The sequence below is a fragment of the Asterias amurensis genome, chromosome 17 (genome assembly GCF_032118995.1).
Source record: "Asterias amurensis chromosome 17, ASM3211899v1".
NCBI classification, from domain to species: Eukaryota; Metazoa; Echinodermata; class Asteroidea; order Forcipulatida; family Asteriidae; genus Asterias; species Asterias amurensis.
The window spans coordinates 12,766,324-12,792,224 of record NC_092664.1 but is presented as its reverse complement, the minus strand read 5'-3'; the positions used below and the strand labels follow the sequence as shown (position 1 = coordinate 12,792,224).

Here is a 25,901-nt window from a genome sequence, read left to right as displayed (position 1 = left end):
TGGAGCTCACTTCCCATGCACATTCCAAATCACTTCAGGATTTTTCTCAAGACAAATTTTCTAGTATTTTGGTAATGAACTGGGGATCATCTTCAAGATGATTAACGGACAGACCGTTCTTACATAAGATGATGGAAAAACGTGTTCCTTGACAATATCTCTTTCATGTATGCAAGGAATGTTTCCAGGCAAAACCAAGGCAACTGTGTAGGTTAGGCCTATAGTGTGGTATTTAAGAAAATAGGAGAATCATCTTGAAGATGTATGGACTGTAACATAGAAAAATAGGCCCTAGGTCTGCTTTTGTCTGTCTATTTTACAAACTAACACCAAAGTTCTCTTAGTTTTTACAAACAACCATTTAAAAATGGCAATGGGTCTGATTTAATTAACTTTTGAGTAAATTGATTAACTATTTGCGACATCCCATTCCAGTCAATACAAAATGTCTGTCCTAGTTACAAACAAAATGTCTTAAGAGTTGACCACGTAATTTCTCATGTAGACCGTTCTTTTGTTGATAAACAAACCGCCTTGGCATGGACAGCCAAATATTAGTAAAACACTCAATAGTTTAAATGCTATGTTTTATTTTAACCAAACTCATAATTTTCTGCAAGCTTTCATTTAAATAAACCCCCCCCATAATTATTTGTTTTGAGTTCAACAAAGTCAACTAAAATGTTTGAATTTGTAACAATGTTACAATTAGTAGAGATCTGTTTTTGATTTGCATTATTTATGGCTTTCCATAGTTTTCCAACCTGGGTTGGCAAAAACTCGACTGTGACTTCGGAAAGAAAGATCTATAGAAACAATTAGACATGTTTTTCTACAGTCGAGTTGTCGAACAGTTGTTGGACATTCAAAGCAATCAGAAGTATCACAACATGAAATTACAAAACAAACTAAAACATATTCTTCTGTTTGGCATCAGATTTATTTCATTTCAATATACTTGAACAATAGAATAAAATAAAACAATAAGTTTAAATAATATTATTGGCTTTTTAGATTGATTTATAAGCACCTATGAATACTTGCAATTATGATATACTGAGCTCTTTTGTGAGGTAATGCAATAACAGTACCTTACAATAAAACTATAAATTAAGTAAAAAAACATTCTCCTTCCTTTCTATTGTTAAAGGCAGTGGACACTATTGGTAATTACTCAAAATATTTATTAGCATAAAACCTTACTTGGTAATGAGTAATGGGGAGAGGTTGGTAGTATAAACCATTGTGAGAAACGGCTCCCTCTGAAGTGGAGTAGTTTTCGAGAAACAAGTAATTTTCCACAAATTTGATTTTGAGACCTCAAGTTAAGAATTTGAGGTCCCAAAATCAAGCATCTGAAAGCACACAACTTTGTGTGACAATGGTGTTTTTTTCTTTCATAGTTATCTCGCAGCTCTGATGACTAATCGAGCTCAAATTTTCACAGGTTTGTTATTTTATGCATATGGTAAGATACACCAAGTGGGAAGACTGGTCTTTGACAATTACCAATAGTGTCCAGTGTCTTTAATTATTGAGTGCACTATATCATTATTGTTGTAAAGCATTGTGATTGTATCTTTTCTGTGTAAGAAAGCTACATAAATAATTAGTTTATCTATTCATCAATACTTTACAGTTAAAAAACAACTGATGGGTTATAGTGGCAGTGTAACTTCAAAACAGTGTCAAATGAGTACAATTTAACATAAACTGTTTTATAAATGAAGTTGACATTTCCATGGGGGTAGGGGGGGGGGGGTGGTACAGCAGGGGATGACGATAAAGACATTAATTTGGGAAGGCATTCAATGTATCAAACCATTCAATTCATCATGTTGAGCCCCCCACCTTAAAATGAGACATCCCCCCCCCCTAAAAAAAAGGCAGAAATAATTGGTTTGATACATCAAACAGCACCCTACCCAAAGTTATGTTTTTGTTGCTGGACGGCCCCCCCCCCCCCAAAAAAAAAAAAAAAAAAAAATAGAAAAAAAAAAATGAAAATGTCTGGTTATGCCTTTAGTATGCCACTAATAAAAATACTTTTGACATTGAAAAAGTACAAATGAATAATGTACCAGTCGTACCTGGTAAATGGCAAAACAATATTTTTGGAAGCATTCATGATTATTTAAACACTTAAATTATTAATATTATATGATATTATTTATAAAAAAAATCGGTGGAAGTTTTTACAAAGTAAATTAATTTTGTTGGAAGTTGCAAGTTGCAAGTATACCATTAAAGACATCCTTAGCAACAGGTGGAACCATTGTGGCTAACTCAGATATGGCCTTGACTCTCCCATTTACAATGTAGGCTATCCACTGTTTCACTAAAATATGTTTAAATTGTTAATGAGTTTGTGAGCTCGGCCCAATTTCTGTAAGCACAAAAACTTCCTAAGCACAGAAAAATAATTCCTTACTAGAAACTGGTTACCAGCCAAAGGTCTATAAAGGTTGGATGTTCTGACTGGTAAGCCAATCCATTATATGCTTCCATAGAAATGTGCTTAGCTGTATTTTCTGTTTAACAGCTCTATGAAATTGGGCCCACTCCAGGGCCCAATTTCATAGAGCTGCTTAAGCAAAAAATTTTGCTTAAGCAAAAATTTCATTGCTTAGTAAAATCAGATTATCGGTCAAGACTCCACTCAATTGTAATGCTAAGTAAACAACAGCTTAATACTAGTCATAAGCAATGTATATGGCAGGAAATTTTGGCCAGTAACATGTGTAAAATAAGCGATCTGTTTTTGTGCTTAAGCAAATTTTTTGCTTAAGCAGCTCTATGAAATTGGCCCCAGTAATCAAGACTGTAAAGTTGCAGTTGTGCACAGCCAAAATCCTTGGTACACATTTTTTTGTTCAATATCATTAATAGTTTGAAAACCAATAATGTAGCAGTTTAATATAGTTTGTTGAATACAAGATCTGCAAAAAAGGATATTTAATATTTATCTTTTGTTCATTTGGTGTCTTTGTAACAAAAGGTATACCCATGATTGTGGCTGTGCATAGTTTTAAAAAAGAGACATGTTGCCTTGGATCGGGTGAGTTAGTCCATGAAAAGCATTTGAAACCTCTTTGTTATGAAATGCATATTGGTTAGGAAGTAGAAAATAATGATCTACAGAAATATGACTCGAAATTGCGAGATTGTACTTTAACTTTTCAAACTAACACGGTCAGCCATTTTGTACAGTCAACAAAATGGCTGACCATGTGGAAATCCGTGCAACTTCGAGGCATGTTTGTGTGGATCATTATAATCTACTGTCAAAACATCTATCTAACCATTATGCATTTTAAAACAAACAGTTTCAAAATAATTTTCATGACCAACTCGCCTGGTCCAAGGCAACTTGTCCCTTTAGACATGGAAGCCTTAAAGTGTTCATCACATTGTTCATACTATGTTTTCTTGTGTATTGGTCGATGTGAATCTAGTTCGTGCTTAGTTTTGAATCGTGTGTTGCATCCGTCACAAGCTAAAGGAAGATTCTTAAAGTGACTTCGCATATGACTTGTTATAGAACTTCTCCGTGCTGCAGTGAAGCCACACAAACCACAGCAAAACGGCTTTTCCGTTTTGTGACTCCACTGGTGTACTTTGAGCTCACCGTGCGTTATGAAACGTTTGTGGCAGACGTCGCACACGTGGGCCCGTTCATTGTTGTGGACCTTAATGTGACTTTTCATATTGGATTTATGATTGAAACCGCGTCCGCAAATATCACATTTGTAAATACCATGGATTGCATCTGCATTTTGAAGACAAGTGGAAACATGGCATTTCAGGTTACCCTTTGATGCAAAATGGCGGTTGCAATATTCGCACGAGAAAGGTTTCTCACCAGTATGGACTCTCTTGTGCATCAGTAAGGCACTGTGTTTTTCAAAAGCATAACCGCAGACCTCACATTTATAATCGCCATAATTTTTCTGCTTCAGTCGAGGGATGTTTTCTGTTTTTTTAACATGTGTGATTTTGTGGTATTTCAGTGTGCTATTCTGAGCAAACCGTCTATTACAAACATTGCAAGAATATGGCTTTTCGCCGGTGTGAACTCTCATATGGCCTCTTAGATTTTTTCGTTCTCGGAATCCTTGTCCACAGATATCGCAAAGAAATCTTTTGTCAAGGCTTGAGACTTGTTCGTCATTCACATCTTGCACAGAATCCCAGCCAACTTTGCTAACTGAAACTACAGAGGGCTGCTCTTCGTCGCAAGAATTGCTTACAAGTTCTTTGAGACTTCTGGTATCCACTTCTGGTCGTTCATCTGTAAGAACATTATCAAGGGTCTCTGCAGCAGACTGTGTTTGGCAAGGATCCTCTAATGAGGCACTTAACAGCTCTGGAAAAACATATATTTTTATTTTTTCCTCACTAAGAGCTTTTCTCTGTGATGGTGTGATAGACTGTTCTTGGCCAACGTCATCACATGATTTGCTTATCAAGAAGTCAATTGTATCTCTGTCTTGACAAGTTTCCACATTTGGTTCTTCATTAGAGAGAACTCTATCATGCGACACAACAGTACAAGCATCATCGCATGGCACCCTTAACATTTCTGGTTTAATTGTGGCTCGGCTAGTATCTCTGATCAATTGTTTGTCATGAGCTGAACTTTGTGATACCATAACTTGCTCTTGGCAAGTATCAGGACCCAAAGTTCTCAATGGTTTCTTTGAATCAATCTCTGGACAGGTATCCAAGTTTGGTTGCTTATCAAGAGCACTATCATGTGAATCAAAGTCAGACTGCTCTTGGGAAGCATAATCAACTGAGTTATTGAACAGTTTCTCTTGAGAAGCATCATCAACTGAGTTATTGAACAGTTTCTCTTGAGAAGCATCATCAACCGAGTTATAGAACAGTTTCTCTTGAGAAGCATCATCAACTGAGTTATTGAACAGTTTCTCTTGAGAAGCATCATCAACTGAGTTATTGGACAGTTTCTCTTGAGAAGCGTTGATGAACTCTTTCATTTGGGAAGCATCATCAAATGAGTTGATGAACACTTTCTCTTTATCAATGTCCAAGTTCAGTTCATCTGTAAGAAGTGTTTGGATTGGGACACTGACAGGGTGGTCTTGGCAACCACCTTCGCCTGAGAGGTTTGAGCATTCCTTCAAACCGCTACCCTGTGTAGCATCAGATTCTTCATCTGAAAGAACTGAAACATCTGATGATACTAGGGCAGACTCTTCTTGGCAAGCATTATCACATGAGCCACTAAAGACGTCTAAATCTAAACTATTGTCTTGAATATTAACATGCATACTTGGTAGCTCATTTGTTTGGATTTGTTGGCTGTCTCCATGTATCTGGACCAACTCATTTGAAGGCATTTCGTAGACACTATACGTATCTTGTGTAACTGGATAAGGACTGTGTATTACTTGGTGTGTGGCGAGTTCACTTTCAGTTTTGAAATGTTTATCGCATCTGTCGCAAGAAAATTTAAGATTCTTTTCATGAGTCTTGAGATGTCTTGTAAAGTTTGCTCGGAGAGCAGCTGTGAATCCACAAACGCCACAATAAAATGGCTTCTCTTTCTTGTGGCTCCACTGATGAACCTTAAGCTCACTCCTTGTTATAAACCGTCTTTCACAGTTGTCGCAGGGATAAGCCCTGTCGTTGGTGTGGATTTTTATGTGGCATTTAAGATTCTGTTTGTGATTGAAACCCCGTCCGCAAATGTTACAGATGAAAGATTTCTGGACGGCTTTCTCATTCTGATCACAAGTCAATTGATGGGATTTTAGATTACCTTTCTGGGCAAAGTGTCGGTTGCAAAACTCGCAAGAGTACGGTTTTTCTCCTGTGTGGATTCTTTTGTGCATTATGAGGGCGTTCTCTCTTGGAAAAGCGTAACCACAAATTTCACATTTGAATTTTCCCTCGTTTTTAACTTTTACACGAGGTGCGTTTTTCTCAGGTTTGTTGTGAGTAGTTTTATGAGTTTTTAACTTACTGCGATATAAGAACTGCCTGCTGCAAACATCGCACGTAAATGGTTTTTGGTCTGTGTAAACTCTGTTATTGGTTTTTAGATCACAAAGAAATTTCCTTTCACTTGGTGTTATCTTTAGGCTGGGAGGAAATAGAGGTTCAGTTTGTTGTTTTCTTTCTCTGATGTCCATTAGGATGTCCCTGCTTTCTTTCTTGTCAGGTTGAGCTGTATTTTGAGATGCGACGACAAACTGATCTTGACACTTGCTATTATCATCTTGGCAAGTTCTCGTGTTTGATTGTTCATCATCAGAAAGAAGTTTATCACGTGATCTTGCAGCATCCTGTTCTTGACAAGCATTATCAATCAAGTGTCTTGTTATTTCTTTTGCACTACTGTCTTGAGTAATATTCGTTGATTGTTCATTACAAAAAACACCCTCAGCAGATACTACGTAAGCCTGTTCTTTAAGAGCGTTATCACTTGAGGTGCTCTGGAGGTCCTTTGTGTCAATGCTTCCAGACAAATCCATGAATGGTTGTTCCTCATAATCGGCTTGGTGAGGGTCTCCATGATTCTGCACTGACACATAGGATGATGGAGTTTCCACAGCAAAACTGGAGTGTGATTGTGGTGTGAGCTCATAGGGATGTACAAGCCGATGTGTTTCAAGTTCACTCCCAGTCTTGAAGCGTCTATTACAGTGGTCGCAAGCAAACAGAAAAATCTTCTCATGAACTTTAAGATGTCTTGTGAAGTTACCTCTGAGAGCGGTCGTAAACGAACAATTACCGCAGCAATATGGCTTCTCGGTTTTGTGACACCACTGATGTTTTCTGAGCTCACTGCTTGTTATGAACCGTTTATCACAAACGTCACAAGGAAAAACTCTGTCGTTGGTGTGGATCTTGGCGTGGGTTTTCAGATATTGACGAGAGGTAAAACATTGTCCGCACATATCGCATAAATAACTCTTCTGATGACCATGAACGTTTTGGGGACAAGTCTCAAGATGGCATTTGAGATTGCCTTTTCGTGCAAAGAGTCTGTTGCAAAAGTCACAAGAGAAAGGTTTCTCACCTGTGTGGACACTCGTATGCATAAGTAGGGCACTCGGTTTACTGAAGGCGTAACCGCAAACATCACATTTGAAGTTCCCCTCATTTTTTTGTTTTCCGTGTAATGAGCTCCCGCCAGGTCTGTTGTGAATGTCCTTATGGGTCTTCAGGGTGCTCCGCTGTGCAAACCGTTTGTTGCAAATGTCACAAACGTAAGGTTTTTCTCCGGTGTGGACCCTCAAATGTGATTTTAGATTTCTCCGTTCGTGAAAAAAACGGCCACAAAAATCGCAATCTAATGACTTTCCGTTCCTTGAGAACAGTCCGCTTGGAAACTGAAACTCAGCTTGTCCGTTCGGCTCCATATCGGACTGATAATCTGACAGATAATCTACATCGTACTACTTCTTCAATCAGACGTTCCTGGCAAGACGCGTTGCTGGAATTGCTTAACAAGTCATCACCACCTAGACCATCATCCATACTGGGTTGCTTATAAACATGAATACGGCACGCATCATTAAGTGAGTTACTCAGCTGATCATTGGACAAAACCGCTGAAAACACCTGTAGACTGTTTAACGCAACCATCCGATTAGTTTAAGGGTTTATTTTTAATGCTGGCACGACTAATATCCATGCCTTTATTCAGTCAGAACTATGACCTTTAACCTCAACAGCCAAATTATGTTCACAGTATTCATGACTCAGCTTTTATGTAGGAAACTAAGACATCGGACAAGGCATTTAAAGTTCCTCAATAACAGCTTGGCGTCCTCATTGTTCCTGATGTTCTGATGGCAGCCTCCTCTCTGGTTAAATATCTTGACTCTCATCATCTGCAAATAAGAAAGGAAAGGGTGTGTTTGTGTTTTTCTACAGAAACAAAGAAAATCAATGAACATTCTGCCAATCCTCAATACGCTGTACTCCTGTAGGGCTACTTTTTGAAGAACAAAAAATTACTGTCTGTAGCAGAAATTATCCTGTGAACTCCGGATTAAAGTGCCCACGCTCTACCAACTAAAATCCAAGACATATCTCATTGGGCCCCCGCCCCCCATCAATGTTGGCTCTGCTTGCGCACACAGCACTCCAGCTGGGGTTACAAGACAACATTGAGCTGGGAAGGGGGGTTTGAAGTCACATGGCCCAAGCATTTCGGCTGGGATTGCAGACCTAATGATGGCATTCTCTCTCTATTTTGTCAATATATCTCAAGTTCACATCCCCTCAAGGCGATATTTGTATTGAAATCTTGGGTGTGAACCCCAAGCTTGATGAACCCTGGCTAAATGACAGTTGCAGGTTGAATGGCCTCTGACTGGCACCATCCTAGGAAAAAAGACACTGACAAAATCGGGAGACCGCCAACATAAGGGCAAGAGAGCTCAGTTGGTAGAAAATCTGCACGTTAATCTGGAGGACCCAGGTTCAAGTCTTGCTCTAGTCAATTTGTCTTTGATCAACCCATAGAGTTAAGAACTAGAGGGACAAAAGAGACAAAACTGGCATCTCACAGCGTGTGTTTGTGCAGCCATTTTGTAAGTTGACAAAACAGCCGTCTCACAGCGTGTGTTTGTGCGGCCATTTTGTAAGTTGAACAAACAGCATCGCGTGAGCGTTCAATAAAAAAAAACTCAAACGTGTATTTCATATTCAACGCACGTACAGAATGGCGCGCTTGTCATCTTGCGGTCCTGTCGCGTTTGTGCAAGCAGCATCACCAGTGCGCCCTCTAGTTCTTATATATAACTCTATGGTTCAACCCCAAACTACTTCAAATTTACCTAGTCAGTTTCATATGTAAGTTATTACTCACAGTCACTTCAACTGTACATTACACATCATAGCTCATCACAGGCCAAGATTTTCATCTTTTAAAGGGCAAGGCAATTTTCATTTTGCAAAGGGCACTTCCATTTGACATTTTTTTATGTCTCTAGGAATCTTTTGAAGGGGCATCAAGGACAAGACCAAGGCCAGGTGAATATGAACAGAGTGTGACTGTGGAACTGCTAATGTGCGCCCAATTTCAAAAAGCCTGTAACGTAAGCACAAAAACTTGCTAAGCACACAAATATTGCTTAGCAGAAACTGGTTACCTGCTATAAGTCCATAAAGTTGACATTGTTGAGGGGCGACTTTGCCAGGGGGCAACTTTATAGTGGGCGACTTTAACGTGTATGGGTAACTTTGCTGGGGGGGGGGGCAGTTTGGTTACCAAAACTACTTATTCCCTAGGTTAGGTATCTTGTACTGTTACTCCTAGAAAAAAAGGATAACTTTCCGTATGGCGCCACCACTTTTTCACTTATTTTTACAAAAAGGTAAACCTCATTGAGGTAAATTAGATACTACAGAGGGGCCTATTATTTCATATCGAATAAAAAAGTGGTGGCGCCATACGAAAACATTTCTGAAAAGGAAAAGTTTCCGTATGGCGCCACCACTTTTTCATTCGATATGATATAATATAGTATCTAATTTACCTCAATGAGATATCCCTTTTTGTAAAAATGAGTGAAAAAGTGGTGGCGCCATACGGAAAGTTATCCCTAGATAGGAGTAGGCCTAACCATGCTAACCCCCACCCACCCAAACCCCGGAAGGAATCGGGTCACATTCCAAATCGACAACATTATCACAATATAATTGGTAGCCTAACCATGGAGCTATGCCTAACCATGGATGGCATAACTAAGTGTATTCGAAAACGAGGCGGGTGTTTTGTAAACAGAAACTACATTAATAAATAATAGACTTAGTGATCTGCCGAGACTGAGCTGAAAGTGAGACAGCCAACAAGAAGTCGGAAAATTCACTGTCTCCCATACCTTGGTAAACACAGGGAACACAGTCCCAACTATTTAATCTGTTGAGAAGTGGTTGAGCCTTGGATGAACAACTTATCAGGAATCAAAACAACAATCAAACAGCTGAATGCAGTCAATAATTACGTACAAACTTTGTTTTGATGTTACGAATGTTGTGTGTGACAGGCAGCCATTGTGTAAAATGGGTATGGAACGCCGATTATAGGATTCATTCATACCCTGTTAATACTTAGACAGCGCGGGTCTTCATAGACTTGATTCAAGTCCCGTTCTCGAGCGAGAGGTCCCTAAGGTCAAAATGTAGCCATCGTGCCAGGTGCGGAACACCCAGGGGCCTTTCTCAAAGCTCGGCTTGGGCTCCGGCTCAGGCTCCGCGTGCTGATATCCGTGCAATACGCGCTGCTCCAAAATGCAGGTAATAATATGCAAGCTGCATAGAACGCGGAGCCTAAGCCTGAGCCGGAGCCCAAGCCGTGGTTTGAGAAAGGCCCCAGGTAGAGCATCACAAAACAATAATTTTCTGGCGCTGGCACGGGATTGGATTGGGACTTGAGTTAAGTCTAGGGTCCTGGGTTCGGGTTGCCCGGGGGGGGGGGGGTCGGAGGTCATAGTAAAAACAACCAAAAGTCAACAACTGAACAGTTCGATACCTCAAAGGTTGCGCCACCTGGTCTGCCGGCCCTTAGGCTTGTTTCCAAGTCTGCGGGTCTAAAAGTGATGCCAATATAAACTTGCATGAAAATATCTTGTTGATTAACCCAGTAAAATTAATAGCCGTAATCTCAGACTTGTAACAAGTCTACTCTGTCTTGATCGCTAGTGCCCTCCTCTTTGCTGGAGCAGATTTCTACCCCAGATTTTTCCATCAAAATGTTCGATCGGCCCATCCCAGTCCCTGTAGACTAGGTAGAAGAGCTGTGACGACGGTAACCTAATTTCAGCTTTTATAGCGCCATTTCAATTCATATTCCACTCATCAAAACACACATTTTAGTGACAAAAGCTTTATTTTGACAAAATACCACTTCTAGGTGACTTTAAAGCGGTCAAACATAGCTAATGGGGCATGAAACTTAAAGGCTGGCTCACTCTATGACGAATAGGGGGGGAGGGGGTGCGGCGAGCTATCAGCTACGTATTGCAATTTTGAATTTGTCGACAATCATCGTGTGTTTCCGTCAATTGTCGCTGACGAGTCGCTAGCGACTGCATACGGCCGCAAAAATATGTCGCGTTCGTCGGCAAATTTTCAACATGTTGAACTTAAATATACGGCAAAAAAAATCGTTGTGATTCCGTTCAGACTTCGTTGGAGAACGCAACCCTCGTTTCTTTGACGCAGACGGTCGCAATTTATCAGTCGCTTATGGAAGAGTGGGAACGCAAAACTCGACTATTAATACGACCCGCACACACACATGTTTTGGTGGTGTCGGCCGTTGAGTCACGTCATAGTCGCCGCAACCCACTGTCAGCCGCCGGCCCTTGCCGCCAGTCAATTCGCTGAAGGTCGTTCCCACCCGTCAGCGAATTTTGGTTTTCCCCCTTTTGCCGTCGCTTTGGCCGCCAACGTTTTGTGATTTTGTGATTTTCACGTTCGTCACCTTCCGTTGGGTCTTTTTCGCTACATGTGAGCTGAGCCAGCTTTAAGATGGTGGAATTTCGACGGTTGGCCCAAGATCAAATGAACTTGGAGAGGAAAACAAAAGGTGTCGGATATTCTCCTTTATGATATGCAAATGAGATGCTAAAAAGCTAGAGATAATTAGGCGAGTAAAGGATGGGGAGATAGGAAAGATTTATAGCGACAAACAACCCGAGATTAATTTATTGATTTTCTTGTCTCTAGATCAACGTCAAAAGAGATTCCTTTTTCATCCAAACGCCATTTTTTATCTTTTAAACAATTTAAATTAATTGCTTACAATATTCTCTCTGCACCTCGTCCTAAACATCATCAGAAAATTGTTTTAGATTTGAATTCAAAAAAGAATTTGCGATTTGTCAGCTCACACATTCCTCTCAGAGATTCCTTTACAAGTCATGTTGGCTGATTTGTAAATTAGAGACAAAAACAAAAATGTTCTTGGTTTTCAGGCCTAAAACAAAAAGACAATAATCAAATACCGAATAAATCTCAACTTTGGGCTGGTGAATCTTTTGAGTACAAAATGTCCACGATCGGCTGCTGTTTCTGGCACTTGAGCGTCATTTCTATGTTCTTTTTTACTCATGGTGATTTAACAGTGTTGATTGAAATTATCTCTCTCCGTAAATACACGTGAAAGGTTTCTCGGACTTCACAAACTGGGTGTGGTCGGCCTCGTAGCGGGTGCCATTGATGAGTTGGCAAATTCGCTCCCCTGTCCCAAAATGCTGCACGTTGAAGGAGCGACATCTGGGGTCGTAATTGCACACCTGGCGCAGGCACGGACGTTTCTGGTCGGTATCTCTCGTAAGGAGTGGCCGGTCAGGCACGACGCAAGCAGGCGCCATTGCTTTAACTTGGCCTGTGTTGCCACGACTTCCTCGCCTTTGCAGATAACGTGACATTTATGAGAGCATGGAGCATCATTCCATTTACCGCTCCAAGAGGATTTAAGCACAACACAGTTTTCCCAGGATACACTGCTTGGCTCATTCCCGTTCCAGTTCATATACCCGCCGTTTTCTGGAGTGCAGTCCCACTGCCCTTCAATCTCTAAATCACTGCTATTAATCAATATGCAATTACCAATGGATTTACTAAGTATATAGTTATTTTCCTTAAATGATGAAGGCAAAACCACCTCCCCTCCCATCTCTTGACATTTTAATCTCCCCGCTTATTCTTGGCAAACTTTACAGGCAGTGGACACTATTGGTTACTACTCAAAATAATTATTAGCATAAAACCTTTCTTGGTGACGAGTAATGGGGAGAGGTTGATGGTATAAAACATGGTGAGAAACAGCACCCTCTGAAGTGCCATAGTTTTCGAGAAAGAAGTAATTTTCCACGAATTTGATTTCGAGACCTCAGATTTAGAACTTGAGGTCTCGAAATCAACCATCTAAACGCACACAACTTCTTGTGACAATGGTGTTTTCTTCTTTCATTATTATCTCGCAACTTTGATGACCGATTGAGCTCAAATTTTCACAGGTTAGTTATTTTATGCATATGTTGAGATACACCAACTGTGAAGGCTAGTCTTTGACAATAACCAATAGTGTCGATGTCCACTGCCTTTAACACAGACAAATTTGCTTAACCTTACTATCTCTCTTTGTGTCCCCTCACACATTCCGTGTCACAAGTCCTCTCGGCATTGCCTCTCGGTAGGAGATTTCGTCACAAGTCCCTTTGGCTCATTTGTAAATGAGAGACTAACAAATGTTCTTGGTGTTTCCAGTCTGCGAAAAAATTGATAGATTTCTTTGTGTTTTCGCTAAACGTTTCATATTAAAATTTAAACTATACTTTGCTAAAGCAAAAAGACAACAATATTTAAATCAAAATTCCGAAGAAGTTCCAACTTTGGGCTGGTGAATCTTTGCGTAACAATGTCGACGATCGGCTGTTGGTTCTGGCAATGAGCGTCATTTCTTTGTTCATTTTTACTCATGGTAATTTAACAGTGCTGATTGAAATTATCTCTCTCCGTAAATACACGTGAAAGGTTTCTCGGACTTCACAAACTGGGTGTGGTCGGTCTCGTAGCGGGTGCTATTGTTGAGTTGGCAAATTCGCTCCCCTGTCCCAAAACGCAGCACGTTGAAGGAGCGACATCTGGGGTCGTAGTGGCACACCGTGGCGCAGGCACGGACGTTGCTGGTCGGTATCTCTCGTAAGGTGTGGCCGGTCAGACACGACGCAAGCAGGCGCCATTGCTTTAACTTGGCCTTTGTTGCCACGACTTCCTCACCTTTGCAGATAATGTGATATTCATTTGAGCATGGACCATCATTCCATTTACCGTCCCATCCGGTTAAGGATAATATCTCAACACAGTTTTCGCTAGTTCCGCCGTTTGGCTCATCCGCGTTCCAGTTTCTATACCCGCCGTTGTCCGACGTACAGTCCCACTGTCCTTCATTCTCTAAATCATTGCAATTCACCCACGCCCGATAACTGGTTTTACTCAGTAAATAGTTATTTTCTTCCAATGATGAAGGCGCAACCATCTCCCCTCCCATCTCCTGACATTTCAATCTCCCTTCATGCCAAGTCATTCGTTCTTCAAGAAGTTTGTAGCAAGAGCCGCCCCATGACTCCCAGCCGAATGGACACACCATCTGATGAGGCTTACACGAATGAGCAGAACTCATACCAATAGTGAAGAGAATCAACAAAACAGAAGGCAAACAAAATCCTCCCATTATTTCAAGAGAGCCAACAGTCTTTCTGAATTTCTTTGTTGTGGATAAAAACAAGTTATTTATTAAAGCACTCTGGAACACACCGATCTCGTAATCTGACGGAAAGAGCCAATCACAGCGGCAGTGGACAAATATTGCAGTGTCGTTTGGGGAAAAAGACCAGACCTTGGAAAAATTTACCTTACTTTTTTTTAGTAAAAACGTTTGGTAACCTTAAATGCGGCACGAACAAGCGTTTCATGGAAACTGATTTCAATTGTGCCGCAGTTCGCCTGAGAAACCACCGAAGCGTTTCAATTGGCCATTATTCTACACGATCGGAAGAATAGTTGTTTTATAGTTGCCATAGCCACCGCACTCTATTTTAGGCAACTGAGGATCCAGCTACTTTTACTTGACCAGGCAATAAACCGCTATCATGTCTAACTTGTATGGCAGAAAATATATAATTATTGGGTCTTGGCGACTGCTGTAAAACATGGTGAAAAATAACTGAATATAATAAAATAGTTTATTCTGCAAAGTTATATTGTCGGCCAAGGTGACTGCTTGTAATTTTCAGAAGGAAAGTGTTTGCAGTCATAAAAAACCCTAATTAGTCCTCTGGAATTGGAACCGTTAATGGTGTATTGTAACGGCAAATAACCGCTTTTCGCCGGAGAAACGTTTGTTTTGTGAAAAATAGATTTTTCTTACAATGATGCTGTTTAACTTTAAAGGATTTAAAGGCAGTGGACACTATTGGTAATTGTCAAAGTCTAGCCTTTACAGTTTGTGTATCTCAGCTCATGCATAAAATAACAAACCTGTTAAAATTTGACCTCAATCGGTCATCAAACTTGCGAGATAAATGAAAGAAAAAAACACCCTTGTCACACAAAGTTGTGTGCGTTTAGATGGTTGATTTTGAGACCTCAAGTTCTAAATCTGAGGTTTCGAAATCAAATTCATGGAAAATTACTTCTTTCTCGAAAACTATGACACTTCAGAGGTAGCCGTTTCTCACAATGTTTTATACCATCAACCTCTCCCCATTACTCGTTACCAAGAAAGGTTTTATGCTAATAATTATTTTGAGTAATTACCAATAGTGTCCACTGCCTCTAACAGTTATGATATTATACCAAAACCATAGCATAACTGGTTAATACGTTTTTACATGCTAAAACTGAGACGAAAATTATCACTTTTACTCATTTCTCAAAAATTACAGCACCTCAGTAAGTAAAATTTCAAGGGAAGCTTTCTACTATCATAATCTTCAAACTGTGTAAGTTTAATGTACATCTGTGGACATTGTGTTTTTTGTTAGGAAAAAGTACATAAACCCTTTAAAATACATGCATTCATATAACCTTTCTAAATTGCACGTCAACAGGTTAAATTTTCTAAGATTTTTTAAACAGTAACCTGATGAAGATAAATTTTATGTGACGCCACTTTCGCTAAACAAAGGATTACCGGATGCACAGTTATTTCTGGGCCCAATATCATAGAGTTGCTTTAGCAGAAAATATTGCTTATAATACAAAAAAATGAGCAGGATACCAGTCAGAAATTGTACTTGTGATATGGTAGTTTGGGTGGTAACCTTATTCTGGCATAATTTTGTTGTGCTTAGCTACTTTTTTGTGTAAGAGATGTTAAATTTGCATCGGGGATAAAGAATATTGATTTTGGTTTGTGTACCCATACACCGATGTGTGTTAGCACTGTATACTCAGTACTTTCCCGAGTCCCGTGAAAAAAAGAATCACAGGCATGTTAAACCGCTAACATGTCTCACTTGTATTGCAGAAAAAATATCTTTGGTCTTGGCGACTGCTATAAAACATGGTTGCAATATTATTAAAGACAATTTCGCGTGACATTGTTTCCCTTTTTCTTGCATTCAGTTTGGAGTAGTTGAGTGGATTGATACCCACGTCCAGGTGACCTTTGACCCATGCATATTCATATCACATCATTAGTAAGAATGAGTAATAATAAGGTCCTTAAAGGGACACACCGGCTCACCGTTTACGCAATTTAGGGGTGTAGGTAGAATCATAAATGATGTTTTTATAGATGGTTGCTGTAAAAGAAATCATCAAAATGTCACGTAATTAGCGAAAAATGATTTAAAAAAAACGAAGCGGTAAAAGGCCAGCTTAAGCTTAAGAAGATTTTGATTGATTTATACACGACTTATTAATTATATATCTCTTTTATTTTAATACACAACATTCATTAGTAAATATTTAACTATTGCCCAGTCTCACTCATGCATAATGTCCATGTCCCTTTTGTTTGTTAGTGTTCGTTTTTGTGTTGTCTTTAGGGAAGAGGGAAAAAAGCTATTGCTTCTTCTTTTTCCTACATGTTAACGTCAAGCTATTTTCTGTTTATTGTTCATTAACTGGATTAAGTTTTCCTTAGTACAAGTTATTATATGTTTCCTGAACAATGTTATTACAATGTATTGATTGATGTTGACATGAAATTAATGTATCTGAAATGAAATGTAGACGTGTTTCCAGCCGTTGCAACTCTCAAATCTTCGTGACATTGTCGCACAATGTTGCAAGTAGACTGGTGCTTTGTTTACAGCAACGTTTTACTATGACGCAGCATAAGGATTCAGTCTATCCATGTATTATAAACGACCAGCATAAGGGTACACCCTCTTAACTAGGACTACTCTTAACTCTATGGGTGCACCCCACCAAATAGGAGAAAACGGAGCGTCGAGCTCATTAATATTTTGTAGGCCTTGAAAATATTCTATATTACAGCCATTCCGTGGTATTTGCGCTTCATAGTAGAAAATTTAAAATGGTTATCATTGAGGTTTTTACATTTATTTTGGAACAAGAACACCTAGTGCTTCTTCTAAAAAGACTTTATAAAAATATTCTTTATTGTTTTTGCGACAGCCTTGGGAGTAAAGGGTAAAAAGTGTACACAAAAGTCTGAAAAATCCTTGAAATTCAGCTTTTGAAAAAAAATCATGAAACAATAGGTGTTCAGATTTAATCATTATGTATAAACAGCAAAGAGTCATTATAGTAAGGACAGCCACAATTTATGCCTTTTTGAACTATTAACTTTTGAAAAATGGGAGTTAATTTTTACCCTCGTTTTACTGTCGCGCGAGTCACAAAAAAATGATTATAGTATTTTTTCTATTATAGACCTCAACATTTGTTTTCTTCTCTCTCATAATAGTAGTCTATTCAAAGGGTCTTTCAAGAATTAATTCGTTTTTTTCTACCCCGGCCTTCTACTTTAACAACAAAAACACCCCGAGTTTGTCACGCGAGTCACGGCAAATGCACTCAAAGGAACACATTGCCTTTGATCAGACGAGTTGGTCTATAAAAAGCGTTTGTTATGAAATGCATATGGCTGGAAAGATGTTTTAAAAGTAGAATATAATGATCCACACAAGTATCACTCAAAATTGCACGGTTTTCTTTTTACGTCGCGAACTAACACGGTCGGCCATTAATTTTGTTATGGGAGTCAAAAACCATAAATGGCCGACCGTGTTTGTCGACGAGGTAAAAAGAAAACCGCGCAATTTCAAGGCACGTTTGTGTAGATCATTGTATTCTACTTTTTCAACATCTTTCTATCCATATGCATTTTATAACAAACGGTTACAGAACGCTTTTCAAAGACCAACTCGACCGATCCAAGGCAACGTGTTCCTTTAATGCACGTGGTTAGCAAAAGCTACCAAAGTATTCTGGGGATGATGTCTATGGAATGTTACAAAAGCACCCCCAGCCCACTGGAACATACTACTATGCCCCTGAATTTAATTTGTTTTGTTAGAACAAGGAATTATTACAGTGTACAATTATAACTTGGCACACTGTCAGCAGCTCATGTTGAACTACATGTACACTGCATACTGCACTGTACAATGTGCTCACATCTGCATAACTACCTGCATTATTTAAATAATACAAGGAATGATAAACTTAAAACAAGAACAAACAAAAATATTTGATGAAACTGGGTATTTTAAGACAGTATTCTAAAGATAGATTTGGAGGGGGGCATCAATAAAGAAATTATTAATTAACTTATCAGATTTACATGTACTCAGCCTAACACAGTCTAATGCCATTAGAACTTGACACCAAAATTAGTGGTTTCTTATCAACCTACTCTGCCAAGCGCAGTGAGAAAAAAGTCCTTTCCCCTATCACAAAACAATATAATAATTTCTAGTAAGGGTTCTCTCTATGGGTTTGAGTGGTTCTGAAAAGAACCGGTGGTTTAACAACTCAACGTTTCGACCAGACGTGTTAATTGTTAAACCACCAATTCTTTTTAGAACCACCCCAACTTTACCATGTTTAAGTCAGATTATTTTTCATTTAAATGTTGCTTCAGGTGTTTCTTCCTTTGATGACAAGATTCAATTTCAAGTTCTGAGTGTTCTGAATGAAATAAAATGTTCTTGTTATGCAGTATCCTGTTTAGTTATTGTATATTTTCTCACTTGTCAAACGAGTCACAAATTTCTGTCGCGCGAGTCACGTTGCATTTAACAAATTTTCAATTTTTTAAAAACTTTTTATTTTGTACTTTTTATTGTATAATATAGTGCTTCTCTTGTTCTTAAAAAAAAAAAGTGATCCGGAACTAAAAAGTTCCTCTGAGTTCTCACGACTGGGCAATGGCATACCGGGATGCAACACCTTTCATTTTTTGGCAGGCACATTTTTGGAACTCCTATAAAAACATGATACCTACACAATTTGTTTTCCTTTTTTTTTATATTATAGGGCTCTTCACTAAGTTTATATAAATTGAGTTAAATCAGAGCCAAGTGTTATGTTTTGGAGTATAGATCTTTAAAAAGTTGACAAACTAGTGAGATTGTCACGCGAGTCACAATGGAATGGCTGATTAGACAGATTTGAGAGCCCCCAGAAAGTGATTCAGTGTAAAAATGTTGCCCAATTGTGACGTGGGGGTTGTTGACTTCCAGCGTGAAGTATTTTGATGACATAGGCCCTGAAATAAATGGTCCAATTTGCTGAGATAGGGACATTTTTTCAAGATTGATGCTCGGACGTTTTGAAAATTAGACCTCTGAAGAGGTGTTTTTACTCGACGGGCACAGGGAATCCCCATATAAAATTGAGCAGAGAATAAAAGTTCAAGAGTCAATCAAGAATTTTCCCTTTCAAGTTAAAAGCTGTGAGACTTTTAAGTATTTTTGGTGTATTTTTGAATATGTAGCATTTTCAGTATGCTATGGGAGATTATTTGGTGGGGTGCACCCATAAATATACGGAGCAGGCAAATCCTTCGACGATGGAAGTAGACCTTCGTGCTTCGACGTACATCCAATGATCGTCACGAAGAACACAAAGAAATTAACCCAGAATGATGGGACAGTGACAAGTCAAAAGCATTCCTGGCCCCAATAAACTAGGCCTACTACCGCCATGGAGGAAGAAACTTCCTCCATGCTACCGCATAGCCATGATGCAGTTTGGAATGCGATCGTGGCGTTACGTGCCCCCGACGTGCCAGGACCCAATTTCATAATGAATACATTTAGACGTTCAAACATAAATATGAGGCAGGCAAGCTAAGATGGGGGAAACTCCGACGGCTGACCCGGGACCAAAAGATGGAGAGAGATAAAGTAGGTGCCGGATGCTCTCCTTTAATGATATGCAATATGCTAAAAAGCCAGAGATAATGAGGCGAGTACAGGATGGGGAGATAGGAAAGATTTATAGCGACAAACAATTCGGGGTGAATTTATTGATTTCCTTGTCTTTAGATCAACGTCGAAAGAGATTCCTGTTTCAGTCAAGCTCTTATTTTCATCTTTGACAAAGTTTAACCAATAAACAATAAGCCTCGAGAGAAAATGGTTTTAGATTTCAATTAAAATAAGAGTATTCGTTTTGTCCCCTCACACATTCCGTGTCACAAGTCCTCTCGGCATTGCCTCTCGGAGATTCCGTCACCAAGTCCCGCTGGGTGATTTGTAAATGAGAGACTAAAACAAAATGTTCTTGGTTTTTCCTGTCTGCGAATTGTTTTTAAAAGATGTGTTTGTTTTTCGCTTAACGTTTTTAATGACACTTTAAACTACTTTGGTTAAGCAAAAATACAACAATATTTAAATCAAAATTCCGAAGAAGTTCCAACTTTGGGCTGGTGAATCTTTGGAGTAAAAATGTCTACAATGGGCTGTTGGTTCTGGCAATGAGCGTCACTTCTATGTTCATTTTTACCCATGGTAATTTAACAGTACTGATTGAAATTATCTCTCTCCGTAAATACATGTGAAATGTTTCTCGGACTTCACAAACTGGATGTGGTCGGCCTCGTAGCGGGTGCCGTTGTTGAGTTGGCAAATTCGCTCCCCTGTCCCAAAATGCTGCACGTTGAAGGAGCGACATCTTGGGTCGTAGTGGCACACCGTGGCGCAGGCTCGGACGTTGCTGGTCGGTATCTCTCGTAAGGTGTGGCCGGTCAGACACGACGCAAGCAGGCGCCATTGCTTCAACTTGACAAAATGTGTAGCCACGACTTCCTCGCCTTTGCAGATAACGTGACATTTATGGGAGCATGGAGCATCATTCCATTTACCGCTCCAAGAGGATTTAAGCACAACACAGTTTTCCCAGGATACACTGCTTGGCTCATTCCCGTTCCAGTTCATATACCCGCCGTTGTTTGGGGTGCAGTCCCACTGCCCTTCAATCTCTAAATCATTGCAATTAATCAATATACAATTACCAATGGATTTACTCAGTATATAATTATTTTCCTTAAATGATGAAGGCAAAACCACCTCCCCTCCCATCTCTTGACATTTCAATCTCCCCTCATGCCAAGTCATTGTTTCTTCAAGAAGTTTGTAGCAAGAGCCGCCCCATGACTCCCAGCCGAATGGACACACCATCTGATGAGGCTTACACGAATGAGCAGAACTCATACCAATAGTGAAGAGAATCAACAAAACAGAAGGCAAACAAAATCCTCCCATTATTTCAAGAGAGCTATTCAGTGGCTAAAAAGTCAGCACACAACCACTTCAATATTGTTTCTAAATCTTGTAAAGTTCAAACAAATCTCTTTATCTGTTATTTCTCGGTTGTTATTGTTTTATCAGCAAAGCGTTTTATGAAAACACCAAAGGATAGAATTCAGGTCGGCTCTGATGCGATCGAGGTTTCTCAGAAAGCTTAGTGAGGAATATCCAGCGTGCCGTTGGCTTATGCACTTCGATGCTTGAAGAAAACGTTTAAGTTTCGAAGGTGATTTCAAGCTCAATTGAAAGAGGGTAGAACTAAGGCACAGTCTCTGGTGCAGATGGCATGAGGTTCAATTTTGGTCAGCAAGCTCAGTGAGGAATATTTGTTGTGTCGTCGGTTTAAATATTGCTATTAACTAAACCTATACGCAACTTGCTTTGGATGACAATTTTAATTAGTTACCATGGCGAAAAAAGACGGGCCCAGTAACAATGGAGGGAAGAAAGAGCGTGCACGAAATTTGAGTCTTCACCACAAATCGGCCAAGAGGACGTCCTTGCAGTATCGTGTAGCTAATTATCCACTCTCTGGAATATTGAACCACGCAATTCAATTGCACTGCAAATCGCCTGAGAAACCACCAAAGCGTTTCAATTGGCCAAGATTCTACACAATGGAAGAGTTGTTGTATTGTTGCCATAGGGACCGCACTTTTTTTTTAGGCAAATGAGGGTCCAGCTAATTTTACTACCAGGCAAGAAACCGCTAACATGTCTCACTTGTATTGCAGAAATTATATCTTTAGTCTTGGCGACTGCTATAAAACATGGTTGCAATATTATTAAAGACAATTTCGCGTGACATTGTTTCCCTTACTCTTGCATTCAGTTTGGAGTAGTTGAGTGGACTGATGTTCCCACAGGTGACCAGTGACCTCATGCTTATTCATAAATTTATAGCAAAAAGTAAAGCGTTGGGAGATAGGACAACATATTATGTAGTTTCTACAGTTTTTATACATATTTTTAATTGATATGGTATTTGATGTGCAATTTGTATGACGTTTTTGTCCTTGTGCCCTTATGTGCCTTTGTTATTTTTATTGTCTGGATCGCCTTTAGATAGTGATTATTTTCGCTTTTTGGTTATCCGCAGGCTTGGTCTCTGTGTAGTCTTATTTTTATTGCCTATTCTTTGTATGTGCTGCTTGTCTGGAAATAAATGAATAAATAAATAAATAAATAAATTATTAAATATACCGACGGATAACCATACCCGTGGTGAATATGAATACATTAAAACGATTAAACATCGATAATGAGGAATGAAAGTTAAAGGCTGGCTCACGCCGCCATGACGAATAGGGGGGAGGGGGGGTGCGGCGAGCTACATTAAGCCGCCAATCATCGTGTTGCCGTCACTGTCGCTGACAAGTCGCTAGCGACCGCACAGACGGCCGCAAAAATTAGTCGCGTCCGTCGGCAAATTTTCAACTTGTTGAAATTTAATATACGGCAACAAAATTCGTTGTGATTCCGTTCAGACTTCGTTGGAGAACGCAACCCTAGCTCATTTCTTTGACGCAGACTGCCGCAATTATCAGTCGCTTGATCGTGACGTTTCAATGCCGTGCGATTCCGTTTCTAGTCGCTTTAAGGTCGTCACAATTTCGTTGGTAGTCGTTGCCTGAGTAGATGACCAGAACATCGTGAAGAGTAGGAACATCAAACTCGACTATTTATACGACCCACACCCCCACACAGGCTTGGTGTCGGCCTTTGAGTCACGTCATTGTCGCCGCAACCCACTGTCAGCGCCGTTCCTTGCCGACAACCAATTCGCTGAAGGTCGTTCCCACCTGTAAGAGTATTTTGGTTTTCCCCCTTTTGACGTCGCTTTGCCGTTAACGTTTTGTGATTTTCACGTTCGTCACCTTCCGTTAGGTCTTTGCCGCCTATGTGAGCCAGCTTTAAGATGGTGGAATTTCGACGGTTGGCCCAAAATCAAATGAAGGAGAGGAATACAAAAGGTGTCGGATGTTCTCCTTTATGATATGAAAATGAGATGCTAATAAGATAGAGATAATTAGTCGAGTAAAGGATGGGGAGATAGGAAAGATTTATAGCGACAAACAGCCCGAGATTAATTTATTGATTTTCTTGTCTCTAGATCAACGTCAAATGAGATTCCTTTTTCATCCAAACACTATTTTTTAAAAATCTTTTACACAATTTTAATTAAACAAACTTTGCCTACAATATTTTCTTTGCACCTCGTCCTAAACCTCATCAGAAAATTGTTTTAGATTTGAATTATTCAAAGAAGAATTTGCAATTTGTCATCTCACACATTCCTCTCAGAGATTCCTTTACAAGTCATGTTGGCTGGTTTGTAAATCAGAGACTAAAACAAAAATGTTCTTGGTTTTCAGGTCTGCGAAAAATACAAAAGATTTGTTTGTTTTTCGCCCAACGTTTCAAATGAAAATTTTAACTACTTTGCCTAAAACAAAAAGACAACAATCAAACTTCGGAGAAACCACAACTTGGGCTGGTGAATCTTTTGAGTACAAAATGTCCACGATCGGCTGCTGTTTCTGGCACTTGAGCGTCAATTCCATGTACATTTTTACTCATAGTGATTTAACAGTGTTGATTGAGATTAGCTCTCCCCGTAAATACACGTGAAAGGTTTCTTGGACTTCACAAACTGGGTGTGGTCGGCCTCGTAGCGGGTGACATTGTTGAGTTGGCAAATTCGCTCCCCTGTCCCAAAATGCTGCACGTTGAATGAGCGACATCTGGGGTCGTAGTGGCACACCGTGGCGCAGGCTCGGACGTTGCTGGTCGGTATCTCTCGTAAGGTGTGGCCGGTCAGACACGACGCAAGCAGGCGCCATTGCTTCAACTTGACAAAATGTGTAGCCACGACTTCCTCGCCTTTGCAGATAACGTGACATTTATGGGAGCATGGAGCATCATTCCATTTACCGCTCCAAGAGGATTTAAGCACAACACAGTTTTCCCAGGATACACTGCTTGGCTCATTCCCGTTCCAGTTCATATACCCGCCGTTGTTTGGGGTGCAGTCCCACTGCCCTTCAATCTCTAAATCATTGCAATTAATCAATATACAATTACCAATGGATTTACTCAGTATATAATTATTTTCCTTAAATGATGAAGGCAAAACCACCTCCCCTCCCATCTCTTGACATTTCAATCTCCCTTCATGCCAAGTCATTGTTTCTTCAAGAAGTTTGTAGCAAGAGCCGCCCCATGACTCCCAGCCGAATGGACACACCATCTGATGAGGCTTACACGAATGAGCAGAACTCATACCAATAGTGAAGAGAATCAACAAAACAGAAGGCAAACAAAATCCTCCCATTATTTCAAGACTTCCAGTGGCTAAATAATATGTCAGCTCACAACCTCTTCAATGCTGTATCTAAATCTTGTAAAGTTCAAACAATATCTCTTCATCTGTTTTTCCTCAGTTGTTGTTGCCTTTTCAGCAAAGCATTGTATGAAAACATCAAAGTTTTCTCGGTCGAAGTTGGTCAGAAAGCTCAATGAGAAAAATCCTGCGCGCCGTTGGCTTAAATCTATAACGCACTGCAATGTTATGAAGAATGTAAACGTTTCCAAGGTGATTTTAAGCTCAATTGAAAGAGGATGAAACTCCGACATAGTCTCTGGTGCAGTCGGTGTCCAGTTTTGGTCAGCAAGCTCAATGAGTAATATTTGGTGCGTCGTTGGTTTGAATTGTTAAGCTTATACGCATATTGCTTTGGATGACAATTTTTTTTAAGTGTAAATAATTAAAATTAGTTACCACGGCGAACAAAAGACGGGCCCAGTAACAATGGCTAGATTAAAGAAAGAGCGTGCAGGAAATTGAGTCTTCACAACATTTCCGTTTCGTCTCTTAAAGGCAGGGTATACTTTGGGTAATTACTCCAAAATTTAATGACCATAATTATTATCCTGTACATACACATAAAGAGCAAAGGAGGGCTGTCGATATTATAAACCTTTGAAGTAATGTATAGTTTTATGCATCAATGGTGTTTTAAAATTTGTTTTGCAACATTGAGCCAAAAGTTTCACAGGTTTGTTACCTAATGGATGTTGGGACGATACTTGAACTTGACAATTACCAAACGTATACCCTGCCTTTAACCACCTTGCATGGTAGTTCAATGGAAGAGAAAACATTAATGGTGAAACGATAATCGTTATATGAAAATAAGCGCCCACAAATCGGTCAAGGAGACGCCCATTGTATACCACCGTGTGCAATATAACCACTCTGCGCTGTCACGCCAACGCCAAGCTAATACTAAACCCGATTAATAAAGAAGATTCAACATTATACATTTTTTTTATCTGCCAGGAAAATTCATATCGACGCCCACGTGAATTCAATTCAATCTTGGGATATGATTTGTATCGTGCGCCGTTTGTCAAATTTTTTATAGAATAACTAATAGGGTGCGTTCGTTTAGCTCCCCTTGGTCGACCCCGGTGCGTGGCGTTTTTTTTTTTACCAGGACGAACGTGGGTAATTATCTGCAACACACTCGTCCTGGGAAAAAAACCCGCCACACACCGGGGTCGACCAGGGAAGCTAAACGAACGCACCCTTAGATAGTGACCAATGGTACCGTTTCA

General features: G+C 39.7%; 4 protein-coding genes across 4 annotated transcripts; all 4 read right to left on the bottom strand.

The window, feature by feature from the left end:
• Positions 1 to 1,978: 1,978 nt before the first annotated feature.
• Positions 1,979 to 10,094, bottom strand: LOC139950174 (uncharacterized). Its single transcript, XM_071948809.1, is given in 3 exon segments — positions 1,979 to 7,412; positions 7,414 to 7,865; positions 9,991 to 10,094. Coding segments are annotated over 2 exon segments (4,197 nt in total). The 5' UTR covers positions 7,618 to 7,865; positions 9,991 to 10,094; the 3' UTR covers positions 1,979 to 3,419.
• A 3,401-nt stretch (positions 10,095 to 13,495) lies between these two features.
• On the bottom strand, positions 13,496 to 14,224 carry LOC139950178 (perlucin-like protein). The gene has a single exon (XM_071948815.1). The coding sequence runs from the start codon at positions 14,222 to 14,224 to the stop codon at positions 13,496 to 13,498; it is 729 nt and encodes a 242-aa protein (XP_071804916.1).
• Positions 14,225 to 20,085: 5,861 nt separating this feature from the next.
• Positions 20,086 to 21,236, bottom strand: LOC139950177 (C-type lectin-like). Its single transcript, XM_071948814.1, has one exon. It carries the CDS (start codon positions 21,234 to 21,236, stop codon positions 20,508 to 20,510), a length of 729 nt encoding a protein of 242 aa, XP_071804915.1. The 3' UTR covers positions 20,086 to 20,507.
• Positions 21,237 to 23,886: 2,650 nt separating this feature from the next.
• LOC139950048 (C-type lectin-like) lies at positions 23,887 to 24,615 on the bottom strand. The gene has a single exon (XM_071948678.1). It carries the CDS (start codon positions 24,613 to 24,615, stop codon positions 23,887 to 23,889), a length of 729 nt encoding a protein of 242 aa, XP_071804779.1.
• Between the last annotated feature and the right edge of the window lie 1,286 nt (positions 24,616 to 25,901).

Bases quoted from the DNA above. Each gene is read 5' to 3' on its own strand.
- LOC139950178 (XM_071948815.1), bottom strand. From the start codon at position 14,224: ATGGGAGGATTTTGTTTGCCTTCTGTTTTGTTGATTCTCTTCACTATT.
- LOC139950048 (XM_071948678.1), bottom strand. From the start codon at position 24,615: ATGGGAGGATTTTGTTTGCCTTCTGTTTTGTTGATTCTCTTCACTATT.
- LOC139950177 (XM_071948814.1), bottom strand. From the start codon at position 21,236: ATGGGAGGATTTTGTTTGCCTTCTGTTTTGTTGATTCTCTTCACTATT.